Genomic DNA, 23,294 nt, shown 5'->3' with positions numbered 1-23,294 from the left:
AAAATAAATAGATTAATTTTTAAAAAGTTGGGGCAAAGCAACAATAGCAACATTTAAATAAAAATATTTATGAAGTCAAAAGGCACAGCAGTCTGGACCATGAGCTATGGGGCAAGTTGTCTCAGAGATTTCTGTAGCCTCTGGGGAGCGTCACTGTATTCCAGGAGAATCCAGTCACTGGTATAGCAGTTCTGAGTGAAAGTGAAGGTCACTCAGTTGTGTCTGACTCTGTGACCCCATGGACTATACAGTCATGGAATTCTCTAGGCCAGAATACTGGAGTGGGTAGCCTTTCTCTTCTCCAGGGGATCTTTCCAACCCAGGGATCAAACCCAGTTCTCCCGCATTGCAGGCGGAAGCCCACAGCACTTCTGAAGGGTCTAGGGGAAAAGGTCAGGTTGTTCGCATTATCTGATACTCCTATCTGTACCCACCACCATTTTTAAATCCTTACCAGGTTTCAATATTTTTTTTTTTTTCAGATTTTTGTTATTTATATGTTTGTCTTTTTTTGGCTCTGCTGGGTAATTGTTGCTTTTTTGTGGGCTTTTCCCTAGTGCAGCGAGCAGGGGCTACTCTTCATTGCAGTCATGGGCTTCTCACTGCAGTGGCTTCTCTTGTGGAGCATGGGCTTAATTACCCTGAGGCATGTAGGATCTTCCTGGACCAGGGACTGAACCCATGTCCTCGGCATTGTCAGGCAAATTCTTAACCACTGGACCACCAGGGAAGTCCAGGTTTCAATTCTTGACAGTGCACAAATATCTTTTTGTGCTTTTGATTTTTGTTCCTTGTCTTATGGGTCACGTGTGCCTTGGGCATTTACAACCATCCTTAAATGGCTTATTTTAAGTAGATGTCCCTCGTCCCTATATATTAATTCTGCTTGTCTACTTCTTGTAATAGATTTCAGTTCAGATTTAAAGCTAGAGTAGGAAAAAAATAAGTATGCTTTATGTGCTAAGTTGCTTCAGTCATCTCTGACTCTGCAGCCCTGTAGACTGTAACCCCCCAGGCTTCTCTCTCCATGGGATTCCTAGAGTGGGTTGCCGTTTCCTCCTCTAGGGAATCTTGCTGACCCAAGGACTGAACCCTCGTCTCTTACATCTCCTGCAAAACTACTAGTGCAATTTAGAAATACACTCTGTGTCATTTAGTTGGATAAAAAAATGTATGCTCTTTATCTTTTATTAAGTAATTATAGACATAGAAGTATAGATTGTATTATAACTTGTGCTCCTGTCTTTAGAATACTACTAATTGGAAAATCAAATACAATAGGAGATGAGATTTGATGTAATTGGCTTTCCCTTAATGAAGCAGGAATGGTTGTTTTTAAGAACTGATAATTTCCCAATAACAGACATTCATGTAAAATATAATAACATATCTTTGTCCCAGACCATACTTTTCTATTAACTCTTTCTGTGGTGTTAATAACCTCTTGACCCCAAACAAATTGAAAAGAACCATTGAATACTAGAAATTTAATTCTAACTAGAAGCCTGCGAACGTCTTGGCCCTTTTTCACTGCAATATTTTGTCTTAATTTCAGTTCCAAATTTGATTACATATTGTGTTTTTCAGTGTCATGTTTTAATATTAGCTGTTTTCTAAAATATGAGCCTATCATCGATTTCTTGGAATTTGCTGATGAAGGCGTCTGTGAGGCTGTTAGACAGTCCAGTCTAGGTCCCTCTTCTCTTTGCACTAAGGTGTGGAGGACACTGGTTAAAAACCAAGAGAAAGAATCCTGTTTTTAAAACCTGGCCATTCAGAGTGTCTCTTCACCATTTCTCATGGTCACAGGGGTTCACAGTTTAGGATATGAACTCAGAGGGGAGATGTGAGAAGGACTTGTTATTCCTCTGCTTGGATTCACGTTGGTGGTCGTTGAAAATCTACTTCCTTAGGACTTCCCCAGTGGTGCAGTAGTTAAGACTTCGCCTTTCAATGCAGGGGGTGTGGGTTCAATCCCTGGCCAGGGAGTTAAGATCCCACATGCATCGTGGCCAAAAAACCAAAACATAAAACAGAAGAAATACTGCAACTAATTCAATAAAGACTTTAAAAAATGGCCCATGTTAGAAAATTAAATAAAATCTCCTTCTTCAAACTTTTAACTTTTCCACCCACCTTGCATGCATGCTAAGTCACTTTAGTCATGTCCAACTCTGTTCGATTCTATGGACTGTAGTCCACCAGGCTTCATCTGTCCATGGGATTCTGACTGGAGTGGGTTGCCATTTCCTTCTCCAGGGGATCTTCCCAACTCAGCAATCGAACCCGTGTCTCCTACATCTTCTGCCTTGGCCAGTGGGTGCCACCTGAGAAGCCCTCTACCACCTTGGGGCTCCTTAAGTCTTGTCCTTCTTACTACTTCTCAGAGAAAATACATCTGTTAGGCAGGAACTTCCTCAAGGTCCTTACATCCAATCTGCTTCCTTTTTCTTTCTCTTCTTCCTCCTGTGTCCACTTCCCCAGCTGCTTCTCAGAGCTCACTCCTCCCATCAGCATCCTAGCAGACATCCAAAAGTTCTTATGATTAAAAAAAAGAAGCCCACAGGCTCCATTCCTGCTCATCCCCAGCTGAGTCTCCCTTTCTGTTCTCCCTTTCATGGCTGAAATTCTTACAAGAGTTATGTTTACTTGTTCCCTTGAATCTGTTTTTCCCATGACACCAGTGGCCTCTTATTTTGCTGTCCCTGGGGATACTCTTTGGTCATTTAGTTTTGTGGTCCAGAAACAGTTGACACAAGGGACAGTTCTTCCTGGAAACACTCTCTTGTCACGGCTTTGGTGATCCCACTGTCTTCAGGTTTTCCTTCGTGTTTCTGATGCCTCCTGTGTCTTGTTGCAAGCTCCTCCACCTCCCCTGTCTTCACTGAAGTGTTTGTGGTCCTTGGGCTCTGTCCCAGAAAACTCAATTTCTCAGGCTCTGCACTGTTTTTTTTGGAGCCTCCTGTCCACACTGATTTCGGCCATTACCTGTGCTGAGGACTAAACCTCCAGGGTGGGGGACCTGAGTCTGTCTGACTCGGGAACCTGCATTCCATTTCCCCACTAAAATGATTCCCCATGAAATGATGCTTTTCATTGATTAGTTTCCCTTGGACTGCAAGGAGATCCAACCAGTCCATCCTAAAGGAGATCAGTCCTGGGTGTTCATTGGAAGGACTGAAGTTGAAGCTGAAACTCCAGTACTTTGGCCATCTGATGCGAAGAGCTGACTCTTTTGAAAAGACCCTGATGCTGGGAAAGATTGAGGGCAGGAGGAGAAAGGGACGACAGAGGATGAGATGGTTGGATGGCATCACTGATGCAATGGACATGGGTTTGGGTGGAGTCTGGGAGTTGGTGATGGACAGGGAGGCCTGGCGTGCTGTGGTTCATGGGGTCACAAAGAGTTGGACACGACTGAGCAACTGAACTGAACTGATTGATTAGTTTCACTTAAGCAAACATTCAAAGTCAGTGAATCTGGGCTTCCCTGGTGGCTCAGTGGTAAAGAATCCACCTGCCAATGCAGGCAACAGGGGTTTGATCCCTGATCTGGGAAGATTCCATGCCATGGAGCAACTAAGCCCATGGGCTACAACTACTGAGCCTGTGCCCTAGAGCTCAGGAGCTGTAACTACTGAGCCCGTGTGCCCTAGAACCCAAGCTTCGCAACAGGAGAAGCCACCACAGTGAGAAGCCCTCCCACTGCAACTAGAGAGTAGCCCCTGCTTGCCATGACTAGATAAAAGCCAGTGTAGCGACTAAGACCCAGCACAGCCTAAAAAAATCAGTGAATCTTCACCATAGCAGAGAATCCAGCCATTTTAGAAATCCATTAAAATATTTTCATTTCCCTGACTTTATTTACTTGTTCTATTAAATACAGCTTATTTATGTCTAGGTCATTCATAACGGTTGTATCAGTGATTACAGGCACCTCATTTGATTTGGCTTTGCTCTATTGCACTTCACAGATTTTTACAAACTGAAGGTTTGGGGCAACCTTGAGTTGAACAAGTCTGTAGGCACTGTTTTCCCAACAGCATTAGTTCGCTTCATGTCTCTGGGTCACATTTTAGAAATTCTTACATTATTTCAAACTTTTTCATTATTATTATTATATGATGGTGATCTATGACCAGTAGTCTTTGATGTTACTGTTACACAAGGATTGTGACTTACTGAAGGCTCAGATGATGGTTAGCATTTTTTAGCAGTAAAGTTTTTCTTCCTTTAAGGTATGTACACTGTTTCATTCAGACATAATGCTACTGTACACCTAATACACTACAGTGTAGCATAAGCATAACTTTGCATGCACTGGGAAACCAAAAATGTCACGTGACTCATTTTATTCCGTTACTTGGTTTATTGTGATGGTTTGAAACTGAACCAAAGTATCACTGAGGTTAGCCTGTGTATTATTCTGGAACACAGTGATGCTCTCAGGGGCTGAAGTCTGGGAGATGACTTGCCCCATAGCTAATGGCCCCATAGCTGATGGTCCCGTAGCTGATGGCTCCATAGCTAATGGTCCAGGCTGCTGTGCCTTTTTTTTAGACTTCATATATCTTTTTACTGAAACATCTTTGCTATTGTTGTTGTGCCTGGTCCTTTGCTATTAGGCTTTTTACTGTCAGCTCGTTTCACTGTCCTTCCCTCACTCCTTTCCATCTGGGCAGAGAAATGGACACCATCTAACTTATTGCTCGTGACAGTTGTTCTGACTGGGTAGGGTGTGGAATGTCTTGCTGGTTCTCAGACCTTCTCATGTTATTTGCCTCAGCTCCCTGCCTCACAGAATCCAGGACATCCCCCAATTATGTGTACTGTCAGAATTGGGGGCTGGATTTAGGGAGGAGTAGGGTCTACACTGAAAGTCACTCCAGATCATTTGGATTCCACATTCCACCCTCCCCCGCCCCCACCCTGCTGCCCAGCCATCCCATATATTCCTAAGGAGAAGCACTAACTTGGAGCAACTTTTTTTTTTTTTTTAAAACATGCTTCTAGTTCTTGATTCTGTATAGTTTAGGCATGCGTGCTCAGTTGTGTCTGACTCTGCGACCCTGTGGACTGTAGCCACCAGGATCCTCTGTCCATGGGATTCTCCAGGCAAGAATACTGGAGTGGGTTGCCATTTCCTCCTCCAGGGGATCTTCCTGCATCTCTTGCATCTCTTGCATTGGCAGGCGGATTCTTTACCACTGGTACCACTTGGGAATTAGGTGCTGCATAATTGAAGCATTATTGAATTTGCATATTCATTAATTAATACAAATCATATTTCCCATGTGTTCGTTGTTTATTGAGCCTGGTTCTGCAGTTGGCTGTAAACAGGAGGCTTAAGGAACAGTGTTACTCTGTTGAGTTTAGCCAGAAAGACATCTACTTCTGTGCTCTTGGGAGGCTAGTTCTCCTCTCCCTGAGAAGACTGTGCCTTAGGTGAAGAGAGTAGTTATCCTGTGCTGGACCCAGAGAGAGGTGGAGTCAGCCAGCCAGATGAGCCAACCATCATTGGAGTCACAGTCAGGCCCAGAAAGTACCCAGGACAAATATACTGTGGAGTAAGAAGGGTGGGGTGCTTCCCAGGTGGCGCTAGAGGTAAAGAACCCACCTGCCATTACAGGAGATATAAGAGACAGGAGGTTTGATCCCTGATTTGGGCAGATCCCCTGGAGGGGGGCAAGGCAACCCACTCAGTATGCTTGCCTGGAGATTCCCATGGACAGAGGAGTAATTCATAGCATCATAAATAGTAGGACACAACTGAAGCAACTTAGCATGCACACAAGCAAGAAGGTGGGGGATTGCTCCAGGAGACTGGAAATCTTAGGGTCTTTGCATTAGACAAACCTTGGTTGGAATCCTGGTGCTATTGTTAGTAGCTGTTTGCTCTCAGATAAATCACTTAGCCTCTCTGTACCTTCTGTTCCTTTTCTGTAAAACAGGCATAGTGGCATCTGCTTCATGGGGTTATATTAGTAATAGAGATTAAATTAGATGATGTCCATAAATTGGTCATCCTCTTGCTTGGCCCAGATGAATCTCTCCATGCCCACTGTGGTTTCCTCTCTCTCCCCCTCCTCCTGAGGAAGGTAGTATGTTGCCAAGGGAAGTAACGACATAGCAGAAGCATCGAGTTGATGAAGAAGAATTCTAAAGACGTAGGTTTTAGTATTTATCATTTAGCTAATTTACACCTGGTCAGTGAGCACTTTTCTTCTGTCTGCCTCCCTCCATTTAAATAAGTGACCAGGGACTTCCCTGGCGGTCCGGTGGTTAAGACTGTGCTTCCAAGCTTCCAGTACAGGGGATGCTAGTTCAATCCCTGGTTGGGGAGCTAAGATACCACATGCTGTGCAGTGGGGCCAAAAAATCAACTAATAAATTAAGTTACTAGTGAGGGGATAAGACATAAGGGTTTTCTACGGGTGTTCCCAGCTATAATGGCCTGTGATTTTGTATTTGGTGGTGTTCCTTGTCTGTGTGTAATATTCCCATGATAAGTCCTTGTAATACGGCATTTTTTAATGATGATATTGAGGTTGACACCTCAGTTGCATTCCTTAAACAGTTCTTTGAAGAAAGAATTCACCAGAAGAGGTTCATCACATCATAAATCTTATTGAGCAGGTTTTGAAAATTAAATGCATTCCATGCTCTGTAAATATACAGAGGTTTTCAATTTTTTAAAACTTTTTTATGACCTCTCTCTGCTGCATATATTTACCTAATATATTACCAGTGACATGGAGAGACTATCAGATTCAAGCATCTTCTAGGACCTAGAGCTGGTGTTAACTAGTTTTTGAAAACCCATTCCACACTGAAGCAAGAGCAGGTAGTGGGGGTTTAGCCACTAAGTCGTATCCAACTCTTGAGACCCTGTGGACTATAGCCCGCCAGGCTCCTCTGTCCATGGGATTCCCCAGGCATGAATATTGGAGGGGATTGCCATTTCTTTCTCCAGGGGATCTTCCTGGCCCAGGGATAGAACCAGCATCTCCTGCATTGCAGGTGGATTCTTTACCTACTGACTCACCAGGGGCTCCCTGGTGACTCCAAAGGTGGCTGCGTCTGGGATATTTTTCCAGCATTATGTGTTCAGAATCACATCTGGGATTATTGTTTGTCTTCTGTATCCACAGCCTCACATGCCTTATACACTGCTCAGTTCCATTGTTTTGCAGTTGTTTATTATTTTTTTCTTTTACTTGTTTGTTTATTCAGCTGCGTTGTCTTAGTGGCAGTGTGGGATCTTTGTTGAGGTGCACAGAGTGTGTCTAGTTATGACCTGTGCACTTAGTTGCTCCAAGCCATGTGGGATCTTAATCTTAGTTCCCCAACCAGGAATCATACCCTCATTCCTTACATTGCAAGGCAGATTCTTAACCACTGGACCACCAGGGAAGTCCCTACCCTGTTCAGTTCTTCAGCTCTCCTAAACTTGGTTTGTGGAGTATATGCTTCAAGATTCTCAGGAGCTTTAGGATGGTACAATTTATTTTTCTTATTTGCTTAGTTTTACAAAAGAAGGGTGGTAGAAAGACTATCTCCTAAAAGAAGTTAGGGTTTTTCTTTGTTTTGTAGAGCTGTTAATCATAATATCTTATGAGAAAAGCAATCTCTAAATCTATAGACACTTTTTTGGGGAGGAATCACATAATCTATAACCTGGGCTTTCTGTTTTGAGGGTTGTTTATAACAGAAACCCTCTGGAGATACTTACGACTGCTGTATGCTTTTATGGTTTTTGTTTTTATGCTATGATTCTTCAAAACTTCAAATACTATTGACAAAAATGTGTGTGTTTTATCTCTTGTAGGTTGTTATTTTACTACCTAGTGTTTTAGCTCATCTCTGTTTTAGTCTTTCAAGATTAATTAGTTGCCTTAGTGGATGAAAACTGTTCTTGAACGTTCTGTGACTTTCTTAGATTAGAAGGTTGCTGTGTAATTTTATATTAAGTGTTTTACTGTACATATAATTATCTTAAGAGTGATTTTCAGGCCACTTTTGCACAGTGTTGAACATCTTTCTGGTACTCAAAAAATAATTGCTTAGATATGTTCATTAACAATTATTTTTAAGTGCCTTTGAATAGCATGAAATATAAAGGGAAATCTACTTTATGGCTTTTAGATGGGCGATACAGTCTTTAAACACTTGGGTTCTTAACTTCAATCATAATTTCTATACACGAAAGCTTTACTAACAGTTTTCTGTGTCTATGTGCTTTTGTGCTCAGTCTCTCAGTCGTGTCCAATTCTTGGCAACCCCACGGGCTGTAGCCTGCCAGGCTTCTCTGTCCGTGGGATTTCCCAGGAAAGAATACTGCAGTATTGGCAGAAATGGCAGTTTCCTCTTCCAGGGGATTTTCCAGACCCAGGGTTCGAACCTGTGTCTCCTGCATTGACAGGCAGATTCTTTACCACTGAGCCATTTGCCTAGCCCTTTTCTAAGTCTACAGTAGTACTTTTTCCAGAAAGCTTAACAGGTTGCCAGCAGCCTCAAGATGAAGAATCTGTTTTCCTTTTAGGTAGGAGCTGGAGAGGAAGAAGAGACTTTTAGATGGACAAAAGTTGAATTCTTGAGATGCAAGTTCCTGCTGGCACAGGGAGCCAGCGGCCACCTTGTTTTGGATGCTCTTTAAAACCAATGCAGCTCTTTAAAACCTCCGTCCCCTTGGGTCAGCATCCGAGCCTTTCCCAGAGTGGCTGAATTATCTAAATCCTACCGTGGACCACTCCACTGGCTCAGCTCCACTTGTTTCTCCCGCTGGCAGGGACAAGCAGAAGGTCAGGTTATGACCTCCATGTCTTCTCCTCAGTGCGGCAGCAGTAGGAGGGACAAGGGGGGACAGGCAGGAGACCACGCCTCTGCTGGTTGTGCCGTTGTATTGATTAAGCATCTGCAATGTAATCCATCTTGGGTTTCTAGTACACCCACTTTTGCTACTCCTGAAAACCTCATTATAAGTCAAAACATTTATTATCAGGTTTCTTAATGTGACATCACTCTGCCAGCCACCGCTCTGGTGTGTGCATTTTGTTAAATTTTGCATTATTCTGAGTAATTTGAGTAAAAGTCGTGGTATTTGAATTCCATTTTCATTTGTCAGTCATCTTTTATAATAGCTTTCCAAATTATTATTTTTCTGATACATGCAAGAATTGTTCTTTTTTTTTTTAAATGGGGAATTTTCAGTTTCTGTAATGTTTGAATTTTTAACAGTGAATGTGTATTATGAGAATGTGAGCAGAAAAATTAATAAATGCTTTAGGGAACAAGGTCATGATATATTCAGAGATTTAACCATAAAGGGGTTTACTGAAGTATTGTTTTTAAGAGCAAATAATGTGAAACTTTGACTATCCAGTAATAGATGGTTGAATACATTGTTTATGACCATGCAGTGGAAGATTATGCAGCCATTAAAAATTGTTCTACAGACATGAATTTGGAAAGATGTCTATGATATACCAAAGGGAAGAAAAGCAGGTTACAAAATAATATGTACCGTATATAATCACACATTAAAAAAAAAAAAAAACAGTAGAATAGTTGGTAGGTTCAAAAGCCCTCCCGTGAGAAAACTACCTGGATGCTAAATAAACTATCAACAGTGTAGCAAATGTATCTTTTTTAACTTTTATTTTTTAATAATTTACAACTTACAGAAAGTTTACAAAAATAGCACACAAAACTCCCATTTATTCTTCACTCAGATTCCCCAGTTATAAAATTCTACCCCATTAAAATTTTTGCCTTCCCTCTTTCTCTCTCTGTCTATACATGTATGCAGAGAGAGAGATAAATAGATATAGATATATTTTTTCTGAATTATTTGAGATTAAGTTGCTGACCTATTGATATATTACTATTAAGTACTTCAGTGTGAATTTCCTAAAAACAAGGACACTCATATGAAGCCACAGTAAACCATCAAAATCAGGAAATTAACATTATTGTCATTAATGTTACCATTAAATCTCCTGCATCTTCTGCACTGGCAGGCAGATTCTTTACCACTGAGCCACCTGGGAAGCTCACATGTCTCTTTAGGCTTCTTCAATCTGGAATAGTCCTCAATCTTTTCTCGTGTTTGAAGAATTGAGGTCTATTTTGTCAAGTGTACCTCAGTCTGGGTGTGTTAAATGTTTTTTCATGGTTAGATTCACATTAGGTTTTTTTTTTTTTTCCCCATCACATTAGGTATTTTTGATAGGACCACCCTAAAGTTTTGCTCTGTTCTTCTCAATGTCCTCTGCTTTCAGGAGTCCCGAAATGTTGATCTGTTCCATGATTGATGGTGTTACACTTTTACTTGGCTAAGATGGTTTCTGTCAAGTTTCTCCATTGTAAAATTAATAAATATTTTGTATTTTAGTAAGTATTTAACATCCACTATGAATGGAGATATGGTTAATATCCTGTTCTTCATCTAACTTTTACTCAGTAGTTTTAAGTGTTCATTGGTAATTCTTCAGTTATACTCTGGTAGTTGGCAAATGGTGATTTTTTCTGATTCCATCATTTCTTTTATACTCATTAGTTAGCATTACCTTCTTCTCCCTCCCTTTCTTCTTCTCTTCAAGAACTCATAGATGCCTGTTTTTTTCCAATTGGTTATAATCCATTACTATCATTATTTATTCTGGTACTCAAATTGTCCCAGATTTGGCAGATGGGAGCTGCTTCAAATTAGCTCCTCTGCCCTTTTGACATGTTTTTGTTATTCTTTAAGACCTTCTTTACATTTATTTGGGCTTCCCTGGTGGCTCAGACGGTAAAGCGTCTGCCTGCAATGCGGGAGACCCGGGTTCGATTCCTAGGTTGAGAAGATCCCCTGGGGAAGGAAATGGCAACCTGAGTGGGGTTTCCAGCACTCTTGTCTGGAAAATCCCATGGACGGAGGAACCTGATAGGCTACAGTCCATGGGGTCGCAGAGTCGGACACGACCGAGCAACTTCACTTTCACTTTCACTTCAGTTCAGTTCAGTTCAGTTCAGTCGCTCAGTCGTGTCCGACTTTTGCGACCCCATGAATCGCAGCACGCCAGGTCTCCCTGTCCATCACCAACTCCCGGAGTTCACCCAGACTCACGTCCATCGAGTCAGTGATGCCATCCAGCCATCTCATCCTCTGTCGTCCCCTTCTCCTCCTGCCCCCAATCCCTCCCAGCATCAGAGTCTTTTCCAATGAGTCAACTCTTCGCATGAGGTGGCCAAAGTACTGGAGTTTCAGCTTTAGCATCATTCCTTCCAAAGAAATCCCAGGGCTGATCTCCTTCAGAATGGACTGGTTGGATACATTTATTTAAAAGATATTTCGGGCATATTTTTAGCTTTCTGTGCCCCAGGGTTGGAATCAGCCACTTTCCCAAGGAGCTTTGCTTGTTTTCATTGAAGGTTGGTGTTTAGAAACCAAGATCTGGGTGCTACAGGGTGCTCATTGCTACAAGGTTGCTGCTGTTTCCATGCCTTCTCAGGGGACAGATCTACGAAATACATAAATGTATACAATGCACACCTATAAAGATACATACAGCTCTATCTATCCGTAATGTTAGGAAAGATTGAAGGCAAGAGGTGAAGGGAGAGACAGAGGATGAGATGGTTGGATGGCATCACCGACTCAATGGACACGAGTTTGAGCAAGCTCCGGGAGATAGTGAGAACAGGGAAGTCTGGTGTGCTGCAGTCTATGGGGTCACAAAGAACCGGACACAACTGGGCGACTGAACAACAACAGTAATAAGTTAGACATCTCTTCTGGTGCCCCAAAGAGATTGTATCTTAGGTTCTTTAGGAAATGTGGATCATAGTGTCCTCTGCTTTTTGTTTATTTGTTTATTTATGACTGCACTGGGTCTTCGTTGTTGCACATAGGCTTTCTCTAGTTGTGAGGAGTCGGGGGCTATCCTTTGGTGCTGCCCGCAGTCTTCTCATATAAATCCAGGCTGTCAGAGCACCCACACTATTGTCCATTATACCATACTTCCCAGTGTAGATGTATTATACTGGAGTCATAGATTGAAGACTAATAAACCAATTCTGATGATCCCATGGACTGCACCCTGCCAGGCTCTTCTGTCCATGGAATTCTCCAGGCAGGTATACTGGAGTGGGTTGCCATGCCCATCTTCAGGGGATCTTCCCGACCCAGGGATCGAACCTGGGTCTTCCACATTGCAGGCAGATTCCTTCCTGTCTGAGCCACCAGGGAAGCCCCATGGTTAAGCTGAAAAGGGGTTTATTATTTATTATTAGGAGGATCTGGGGTAGCTTACTGAATCAGTGGGAAGCTGAGAAGCAGGCTTGGAACACAAGCAGGACCATGAAGACTGGGGAGCAGAGAATAAGCCAGATGTGTCACAGAAAGAGTTTGGTTACAAGACCAGTGCTGTTGCTGCTGCCACTGGCCAGCGTGGGTACCATGCTGGCTGGTGACCACCCTGGACTCTTGGATCTACTGCCATTGCTGGTGTTGCATTACTGATGAAAATCTCTAACTGTCCTTCATCTTTGTATCACTCAGTAAAATTCAAAGGATTATGTAGAAGCATTCCTTTGATGGAGCCCAGACCTCACTTTGGGCTTCCCAGCTGGTGCTTGTGGTGAAGAATCTGCCGGTCAGTGCAGGAGACAGAAGAGGCTCGGGTTTAGTCCCTGACTTAGGAAGATCTCTAGAGGAGGGCATGGCAACCCACTCCAGTATTCTTGCCTGGAGAATCTCATGGACAGAGGAGCCTGGTGGGCTACAGTACATAGGGTTGCAAAGAGTTGGACACAACTGAAGCAACTTAGCACAGAACACACAGACTGCATTTTAAAAAGAGCAGATTTGGTATGCTTTCTGATTTAACTGTCCTGGTAGACTCTGGGCAGAATGGTAACAGAAACAAATAACAGCTTTCCCAGTGTTGATCTTTAAAGATGTAAGATACTTTTTCAGTTAACCTTGATCCTGTTATGTGATGAAACAGGTCAGTAACATAATTTAAGGAATTGGCAATTAAAGAATTAGAAGGCACTTGTTGCATATTGGTTAAATCCAGTGAAACTCAGAGTGACCATTTTTGGTTCATTCTGTTTGGGTCATGGATTAAAAAGCAAGAATTCCAGGTGGCTGATAACTGAGTCATAAAATACATCTGGGTTTTCTGGTTAATTTTAACTGTAGGTAAAGAACTTCAGTGGATATTAAAGGATAATATATTTTAGAAAAAGGCTGGTGATTTTACTTGTAAATATGCTCAGGATCAGTGTTTTAAGAATTTTGTTATACAGGCCAAAGTTCCCTTTCACAAATGCTGTAACAAAATATTTTCATGCCTTATCTGATGGCTCACTGAATGTAAGCGGTAATGCATATAACAAAATTTCAGTGTAGTACAAAAAGTTGGGTCAGGCCATGAACCAAGCTTTGGCTTTTATCAACACTTAGTGGAAATTCATTTTACTAGAATTCTGAACTTAATGATTAAACTTTTTGAATGCTTACAATAAGCCAGGTGATGCACAAAGTTTTATGTGTGTGTATACCTATCTATTTGTATATATCTTATCTTTTAATCCTCAAATAACCTACAAAATAAATATTATTATTGATAGTTTAAGGCTAGAACTGAGGCTGGGAGAAATAACTTGCCTAAGGTCACACAGAAAGTGTTGGAGTTGAGTTTTAAATCCACATTTGTTTGACCCTTGAGATTGCTCATTGTACTAGGAAGAAAAATCCTTAATTAGATCACAACTCATCTCCAGATTATCATTCTTGAATATTTAGCTCAAGAGGTTTCCTTGTCACTAGTTCTTAGAGGACAGCTTTCTATTTTCAAGAACTGTCATTCCATCCAAGATTCAGTCTCTGAGTTAAAAGAATATAAATTGTTACTCCACATCGTCTTTCGCTGTTTGTCCTAGTCTTGCACGTTGTTGGATGTGTGGGTGATATGATTTTCTCATGGTTTAGGTGCGACACGCAGGGTAAGGTGGGCAGTGTGGCATCTCAGGTCATTTCTGATACTCACAACTACTGACTGTTAGGAATTTGTAAAAATATTCCGCCCTTTCTAGAAAAAACCGTGGGTACCTCTTGGGAGCAACAAACATTGTTCTTTCCCATGCATCTTGTGATAGAATCCTTGGTGCTGCAAGTGAAGTTTGGGTTTTCTAAAATTGAGAAGACAAGTTTTGTTCCATCTTTATCTTTCATGGTTTGGGGACTTGCCTGGTTGTCCAGTGGTTAGGACTCCATGCTTCCCCTTCAGGGGGCGTGGGTTCCATCCCTGGTTGGGGAACTAAGATCTTGCATGCTGTCTGGCATGGCGCGTATCACCCCTCAAAAATAAAAACACCAAAAACTTGAGTGGTTTGACTTAGTTTTCTGACTCAAGACTGGTTTTTAGTCTTTTATAAGTACTTTAGAAAACCTGTGGATTATACAACTCTCATTTTAGCATTGAAAATGCTTCTCCTAACCCTAATGTTTATTATTACCCTAATCCTGGTAGTGTAGCAATAACTGAAGTTCAGGAAATGAGATGTAGGCACCCTGATGCAGGGTAAGGGCTTGGTGTTATTGGTAATAGATAGTCAAATAATTTTTCAGAATTTTAATACTCATTATACTATACTGATTTTGCTTGCTAATATTCTGTTACTTTGAATATGAAATGTTTCCCCCTCAATTTAATTTTATTGGGTATAATGGGCTTTGAGGGTATATATGTGTGTATGTGTATAAAATAAATATATATATATTTTCAATTCAGGTGCTTTATGAGTGCTATATGGAGCTCTAGAAGGCAAATGTGGTACTGGGGTCAGAGGTTAATAGATTCAAAGCTGCATCTCTGAATTCCTCCACAGCTGAATTTGTGTACATACACCCATCACTCCCTGTCTAGGCTCAACGCTTTTTAGTCTGATATATCAGTGGCGCTAGTGGTAAAGAACCTGCCTGCCAATGCAGGAGATGTAAGAGACACAGATTTGATCCCTGGGTTGGGATGATCCCCTGGAGGAGGGCACAACAACCCACTCCAGTATTCTTGCCTGGAGAATCCCACAGACAGAGGAGCCTGGCAGGCTATGGTCCATAGGGTTGCAGAGTCAGACATGACTGAAGTGACTTAACACACATGCATGCATAGACAAATACCCTGGCAGAGAGTGGGGCAAAATGTTATGTCTTTATTTTCATTAGCAGAGCTCTCAGGAAAGGCCTGCTTTATATTCTAACAAGAGAACTTATTATATGTGAATGGGAGAATTCAAAAGGACTGGAGGATTTTTTTTTTCTTTAGTTTGCAAAGTGATACACCCCTGTATATGTCGTAGATGAATTTCTTTTTTTCTCCTAAGTAACCATCCTATGGAAGCAGTAGAAATTATTTGTAATTTGCATGTCTTTATAATGATACTTTAAAAGCTCTGTGGCTTGGAACCTGGGGCCAGGGCATAGAAACTGTTTCATGGTTGCAAACGAAGGAGTTCCTTAGAACAGGAGGGGAACTGCAACAGAATGCTTGAGGCAATATTAAATTGGGGTGATTTTTTAGAAAGTGACAAATGGTTTATGTTTCCTAAGTCTGAGATGGGTTCTACCAGTTCTAAATGGCTGCCAAGTTATGTTATCACTTGCCGGCTTTGTAACGGCCTCAATTATTTCCTTCCTCAGCCCTGTATGATGAGATTCGTCAGTTTCGCAAGGCCTGTGGGGAGGCTCATCTCAAAACCATCTTAGCCACAGGAGAACTTGGATCTCTCACCAACGTCTATAAAGCCAGTATGATAGCCATGATGGCAGGTAAGCGTTTTATATTGAAATGATGGTATATATTGAATGGATGCTTTTAAGAGAAATTGGTAAGACGAAGCATTTGGCTATTAACTGAAAGTGCTAACCACTTGCTGAAAAGGCAATGGCAACCCACTCCAGTACTCTTGCCTGGCAAATCCCATGGATGGAAGAGCCAGGTGGGCTGCAGTCCATGGGGTCGCTAAGAGTCAGACATGACTGAGCGACTTCACTTTCACTTTTCACTTTCATGCATTGGAGAAGGAAATGGCAACCCACTCCAGTGTTCTTGCCTGGAGAGTCCCAGGGACAGGGGAGCCTGCTGGGCTGCTGTCTGTGGGGTCGCACAGAGTTGGACACGACTGAAGTGACTTAGCAGCAGCAGCAGCTAACCACTTGGAGGATTTTTTTTTTTTTTTTTGTGGGAGGGGTCAGCTATTTTATGAATACACGTGCAGTGGGAAATGGTCACAAACTTGGCTTTCTTCCACATTTTTGCGTGGCGTTTCATCACTGCATTATCCTTGTAAGGCAGTAGATGGCTCTCTTGTTAGTGAATTGCCTTCTGCGTTAGTCTTTGATTATTCATTCATCAACATATGTTAGACAGGAATTTCTTTAACTCTGACTTATTCCTCTCTGTGAATTTAAGTGTTTGATTTTTTTCAGACATCCATATCCGTCCTGTCTAAGGCAGCCTGAGCTTTTGTCTGTGTTTTATTTTTTTTTCTTCTTAAATTTAGGGCAGTGTCATTGTTTTGTTTTTTGTTGAAATGTAGCTTGACTCAGTCTTTGTTTTCACAAACAGCAGGTCTAGCTATTCATACACCCAAGCTTGACACTGATTGCTTTTTCTCACCTTCGTAGGAATCAGGGAATCAGTCTTGAGAGTTTTGTTTTTCGCTGTATTTCATACATTCTTTCCATCCTGTGTGCTGCTATCTTAGGCCACTGTCATTCCCCACATGGATCACTTCAACGGTCTTCTAACTAGTTTCCCAGTCTCTGCTTCTGTCCCCTTTCAATCTGTTCTCCACACTGTTGCCAGAATGATCTCTCAGGAATGCTAATTGGGTTGTGGTACTGCTTGTTTAAAATCCTTCGGTGGCGGCCCTTCGTTTTCAAGATACAATATAAATTCCTTCAGCTTGGCTTTGATAAAGGTCCTTCCCAAGACCCTGCCTGAGCCTCCGCGGCCGCCTCCTTTTCATATGTGGGGCTCCATGGAGTTACCTGCTGTGCCCTGCAGGTGGCGCAGGATCTTCTGTTGTGCACAGACTGTAGCTCTGGCTCAGGGGCTCAGTAGTTGCGGCATCATGCTGGCTTTCTTAGAGAAGGCAATGGCAACCCACTCCAGTACTCTTGCCTGGAAAATCCCATGGATAGAGGAGCCTGGTAGGCTGCAGTTCATGGGGTCGCTAGGAGTTGGACACGACTGAGCGACTTCACTTTCACTTTTCACTTTCATGCATTGGAGAAGGAAATGGCAACCCATTCCAGTGTTCTTGCCTGGAGAGTCGCAGGGACGGGGGAGCCTGGTGGGCTGCGGTCTATGGGGTCGCACAGAGTCAGACATGACTGAAGCGACTTAGCAGCAGCTGGCTTTCTGGTTGTGGCACATGGGCTCCAGAGTGCACAGCTCAGTAGTTGCTCCCCCTGGGCTTAGTTGCTCTGCAGCATGTGAGATCTTAGTTCCCCAACCAGGGATCAGACCCTCATCCCCTGCATTGCAACGTGGATTATTAACCACTGGACCACCAGGGAAATCCTCCCCATAGAGGTTTATTGAAACCTCTGTCAGATAACTTACTATACCATGATGGAGTGTTGCATCTTTAGCTGCCCTACTAGTGGCTCCATGTTTGGATGAATATACGTGACTTCTCGTTGGCCTCTATTGCAGTCACCCTCTAGATTTTTCTACTCATGTACTTTTCATTAAAGACTCTCTCAGACCTAGTGTGGTTCCCTGGAATTGTACTGAAAATTAGCTGACCAGGCATTAATGAAGCTGTTGCTCTGGTTTGCTGCTGTATCCAAAAGATCTCTGCTCTGCTTATTTTATTTAGAGCGAAATCTCTGAAAACCTAAGGATAGGGAAGAATGGAACATTGTAATGAATGGGTCATCAGTTATATTGGTATTCCAAAGGTCCTCAATGATAGAAGATGCTGGAACCCTCAGGAGCCTGGGGAAAGCCCATTGGAGTCTTAGGTAGACAGGTAGCCTCCCTTTTCATGCTCCTAGAAACAGGACCAGGGACTTAGCCCAGAATGGCGTGATCCAGGTCACAGTGAAAGTGTATTCATTCTGGATGAGCAAGCCAACCCTGTACCTATTGCTTAAAAAAAGGAACATTATTAGGTCCTCATGCTCAGACACGTCTGTTCCACCCTCCACTCCACCCTTTGCATCCACAGACAGAAATGTGACGGGAAACATGCCGTCACCTGTCTCTTCCTTTTGGCTTGTATCCCTGTCCATCTTGTTTATCTCCTTCAGTTTTTCATCTGATCAGTGTCTGATACTGTGAGTGATGGAACTAGTATTTGTGATGTGCTTTACTAGATACTTCAAAATTATGTTCCTTCACCTTCACACCAGCCCTGTAGCTGATGAAGAAACTTAAGATGGAGGGACTTGCCTAGGGTCCCAAAGCTAACTGAACATGTAAGTCATTATTTGAATCCAAGTGTTCTGGCTTCACGTGTATTGCTTTTTCAGTTTTAACTCACCTGTCTCCCAAGGCACTGTGCCAGACCTTATCATGAATTAAAGGCAGTCTTTGTGAGATGTATATGAAAGCATCTAGCACTTCCTGACCCACAGTTTTTGCTTCTCATTCTGTTACAGAGCTATATAATAGAAATGAAGTAGTTTTTGAAAATTTTTTTAAATGAAACATGTGGACTGCCTTCACATTTCATCCTGTTTTTGTATTATCTAAAAACTCTTTCTGTTTTCTTCAAAATCAGCTTTATTGAAGTAAATTTATATTCAATAAAGTTCAAGTGTTAACATGTACCATATGAGTTTTGACAATTTGTATATTCCATCTTCCCAGAAACAGCCTTTGTTCCCCTTTGATGTCAGTTCCACTCTTTTTAACCTTCTGCTCCAGGTGCAATAACTGGTCTGATTTTATCACCATGGATTAGCTTTGCCAGTTTTAGAACATTATACTTATACAGTATGTACTCCTCCGTGTTTTTTCACCTACATGCCCTGAGGTGTAATACCTGTGAGATCCATTCATGTCATTCTGTGTATAAGAAGTTTGCTTGCTTGTTTTTCATTGTACAAATATAGGAGTTGCTGAATTTATTGATATAAGGTGCTTAGAATAGTCTCTTCCTAGTCTGATGTCTGTAGGGTCCGTAGTTATATCTCTTTTTTTATTCCCAGTATCAACCATTTTTGTTTTCTTTCCTGTTGTTGTTGTTCTTTGTTTTGTTTTGGTAGAAAATATAGTCTTGCTAGGGATCTGCCAGTTTTATTACTCTTTTCGAAGAACCAATATTTTGCTTTTTTTGCCTTATCATTCAGTTAAAAATGTTTTTTAATGTTTCTAGTTGTTTAGAATGTTATTGGAGTGTTATTTAGTATGAAATGTTTAATTTCTAAATATTTTATGTTTCTATGGATATCATTATTACTGACTTAAAATTTAAAATTCTTTTATGCTCAGAGAATACCCATTTTAAGAATCTTTTGCCTTTTGTAATTAATGAGATTTATTTTATACCCCATTTTATGGTGTATTTAAGTATCTGCTTCAAGTGCACTGAAAAATGTGTCATTTCTTTGCCAATGTCAGTCGTAATGTTCTGTAAATGTCAATTAACTCAAGTTGGTTGGTCACATTTTTTAGATCTGATTTTGTTTCGTTTTATTTTGGTCTACTTGTTCTATCAATTTATTAATATCAAAGATTTCTGATCACTGATCACCATAACAAATATAATAGTAATGAACACTTTTGAAACATTTCAAGAATTACCAAAACATGGCACAGAGACTTGAAATGGTACTGATAGACTTACTTGATGAAGGGTTGCCGCAAACCTTCAATTTATAGAAAATGCAGTATCTGTAAAGTGTAATAATGCAAAGCACAATAAAATGAGGCATACCTATATTCCTCTTTACACTTCATTTGTCACAAATATAAAAACCTTAGAGCAGTTCCATTTACACCCTCATTAGTCCCCAGAATTATTTTACTGTTCTTCTTCTACCTGTTTATAAACCCCTCCTCAAAGTGATGTGATTTTTAATAGTCATTTGTCTTTTAAGAAAATTAAAAGAAGAAACCTAGGTAAAACCAGTCTTTTGCATGTCATTTCTTTATCTCTTATTCTTCTTGTAGTCTGCTGGTAATTAGTTCTCTCAGATTTTGTTCATTGGAAAATGTCTTTCTTCACCTCCATGTTTCAAGGGTGGTTTGCTGAATATAGAGTTTTATGTTACAGTTTTATTTCTATTTCAGTATTAACCTTATCATTCCATTTCTTGGAATTCTGTTTCTTCCTGTTTTCCTGTAAGTAATATTTCATTTTACTCTGGCTGTGACCACAAATATTTCTCTTTATTTTTCACTAATTTGACTATGATGTGCCTAAGTGTGGTTTTCTTCATATTCATCCTTCCTTGGAGTTTATTGAGCTTCTTGGATTTGTAGGTTGTTGTTTTAGACATTTAAAAAAATATTTTTTCAAATATATTTTCTTCCCCGGTCTTTTTTTCCTTCTGGGACCCAAGTTCCTGAGTGTTAGATATTGTCCACAGCTTCCTGGGGCCTGTTAACTTCAATTTTAATCTCCCCTCAAACCTCCAGCCCCCTTTTTCTGAATGGCTAATATACGTGGATCTTTCTTCAAGTTCATTGACCTTTATTTTCTGCCTTAAATTTACTTTTATTCCCATCCACTGAAATTTGTGCTGATGAAAATTTTTAGTTTTAGAATCCATTTGTTATTTTTTAGAATTTTAATTTTTCTAGTCTTTTCCAATTTTTTTCATTCATTGAGATCATATTTTCTTTAAAATTCTTGAACATATTTGTAATAGCTGATTAAAAGTCCTTATCTGCTCGTTTGTATATCTGAATTACCTTAAGGTCTTTATCTTGAGCTGCCAGTTTCCCGATGCCTAAAAATAGTTGCCTTATATATTTTGTTCAGTTGTACAGTTATTTATATAACTATTTCTAGCAGAAGGGCAAGTCTCATAACATGTATTCTATCATGGCTAGAATTCTTCATGGCTCTTGTTTTCCCATCAATTTAGCATCAAAAATCTTGAAAGAAGTTTGTCATTTACATTCATAATAATTTTTATCTTATAATTTTGATAACCATTTCTATTATTATAAACCCAATTCTCTAAAGAGAGAGAGGTAAAAATATATATAACTATGTTAGTCTGGTGTTATACATCACTGTAAGCAAACACTTGGTTATCCAGAGTGTGTTTACATTTTTGGTCAACTAAGTGATTAGTAGCCTAGTTTTTGGTTTAATCTAGGGCTTCCCTGGTAGCTCAGTTGGTAAAGAATCTGCCTGCAGTGTAGGAGACCCAGGTTTGATCCCTGGGTCGGGAGGATCCCTGGAGAAGGAAATGGTAAACCACTCCAGTATCCTTGCTTGGAAAATTCCATGGACAGAGGAGCCTGGGTTGCAGTCCATGGGTTGCAAAGAGTCGGGCATGACTGAGGAACTAACACTGAGGAATCTTTCAAAATGTTTTAGGGGAAGGAGCCATGGTCATGGGAGTTAGAAGACTTGAACTCTTATTCTGTCTTACAGAATTTGTGACCCTTGAACAAATAAATTCATTTAATTATCAGTTCAAATGAAGTAACACATGTGATTTTGGTGTAGCTGTGTGTGCTAAGTCACTTCAGTCATGTCCAACTCTTTGTGACCCCATAGACGTTAGCCCGCCAACCTCCTCTGTCCCTGTGATTCTCCAGGCAAGAATCCTTCTTTGGAGGATCTTCCCAACCCAGGGATCAAACTCGTGTCCGTTGAGGCTCCTACATTGCAGATGGATTCTTGGCCACTGAGCCACCAGGGAAGCCCTGGTATAGCTGTAGGAGATAAAAGAAACAGCCGGACTCTATTCTGTACTGATCCTAAAGCTTATTGTATTAGTAGAATTGTTTAATGAATCTTACATATGAGCTTGTTTTGCCAGCTTTTGACTCTGTCTTAAAAAAGAAAGTTATAAAAAAAAAATCTGATTCATTGAGAATCATAATTAGATGTGTCATTTTTTTTATGGTATACTTTTTAGATATCATTGTCATTATTTCTAATTCTTTCATAATGAAAGCTGTAGCAGCCACCTCAGCTCTTCAGCCATGTGTGAGATCACTTATTCAGCAGCCACAGTGATCCACAAAGATCCAAGAACCAAAAAAAAAATAAAATAAAATAAAATAAAATATTTTGAATAGATGAAATATATGTGATATAATCTGTAATATAACAATAATGATAGGTAGCATTTCTTGAGCATTTACTGTGTGACAGGTACTCTTTAAGGGTTTTATTTGTATTTAATCTTTACAATAACTCTGAGAGGTAGGTATTCTTCTATGGTAAAATAAGAATTAAATTAAATCAGTTAAAAGGGTATCTTTATTGTAGGGACTTCCCTGGTGCTCCAGTGGCTCAGATGCTGCACTCCCAATGCAGGGGGCCCAGATTCAATCCCTAGTCAGGGAACTAGATCCCACGTGCCCCAACTAAAGATCCTGCATGCTGCAACTAAGAAATTGGTAAAAGCAAACAAATAAATAAATAAGACCCCTCTATTTAAAAGAAAAAAAAAAAAAAGGTTATCTTTACTGCTGTTTTGTGTGGTCATTTTTGCTATTTGTAAATATCCCAGGTATTTCTGTCTTCTTTACATCATTTCCTCTGTCTGTAGTAGCCTTCTCCCCTCCTGATAGCCGTTTTTAAAGATTTAAGTGAAATTTTCATACTCTGTCAGATTTCTCTATGATCTTTTAAAGGCAAAACTAATTGTTCATACTATCCTTCTCCTTGGATAATTATAAATACCAGTAGCATTTATCATATAGTATCATCATCAGTTGTTTTACCTGTTAGGGGTATGTGTGTATGTGTGTGTATATATATATAGTTATATATACATTGTGTGTGTGTGTGTGTGGTTCTGTGTGTATGTATAAAACTATGAACCTCCTTGAGGCCAACGAGGTTCTTATCTTACTTATCTGTATTCTTCTGTGATTGCTACCATGTCTGACATCTAGGACAGCCTAAGGAAATATTGTGGAATATACAAATGAATCAATGAGAAAGACAGAGATAAAGAAAAGTGAAAACAGGCAAAATGAAATGAGATTAGATTAGATCTAGTTCCTCTTTCCTGATGTGTCACAACTTTGAGGAGTTTGGACATGTGGTTTTGAGAGCAAATTTCTATTTTAATTGAACAAAAAGTTAGAAAA

At 40.6% G+C, this 23,294-nt stretch overlaps 1 protein-coding gene across 3 annotated transcripts in view; it reads left to right on the top strand.

The window, feature by feature from the left end:
• Positions 1–23,294, top strand: part of DERA (deoxyribose-phosphate aldolase) — a 126,321-nt gene that overhangs the window by 46,481 nt on the left and 56,546 nt on the right. For all 3 annotated transcript variants that reach the window (XM_061417735.1, XM_061417737.1, XM_061417736.1), the window contains exon 6: positions 15,692–15,820. In XM_061417735.1, coding sequence (XP_061273719.1) covers positions 15,692–15,820 — 129 coding nt within the window. The remainder of the gene's footprint in view (positions 1–15,691; positions 15,821–23,294) is intronic.

Source organism: Bos javanicus, chromosome 5 (genome assembly GCF_032452875.1).
Source record: "Bos javanicus breed banteng chromosome 5, ARS-OSU_banteng_1.0, whole genome shotgun sequence".
NCBI classification, from domain to species: domain Eukaryota; kingdom Metazoa; phylum Chordata; class Mammalia; order Artiodactyla; family Bovidae; genus Bos; species Bos javanicus.
Note: the sequence above shows the minus strand (reverse complement) of the source record. Positions and strands in the feature narration are given on the sequence as shown.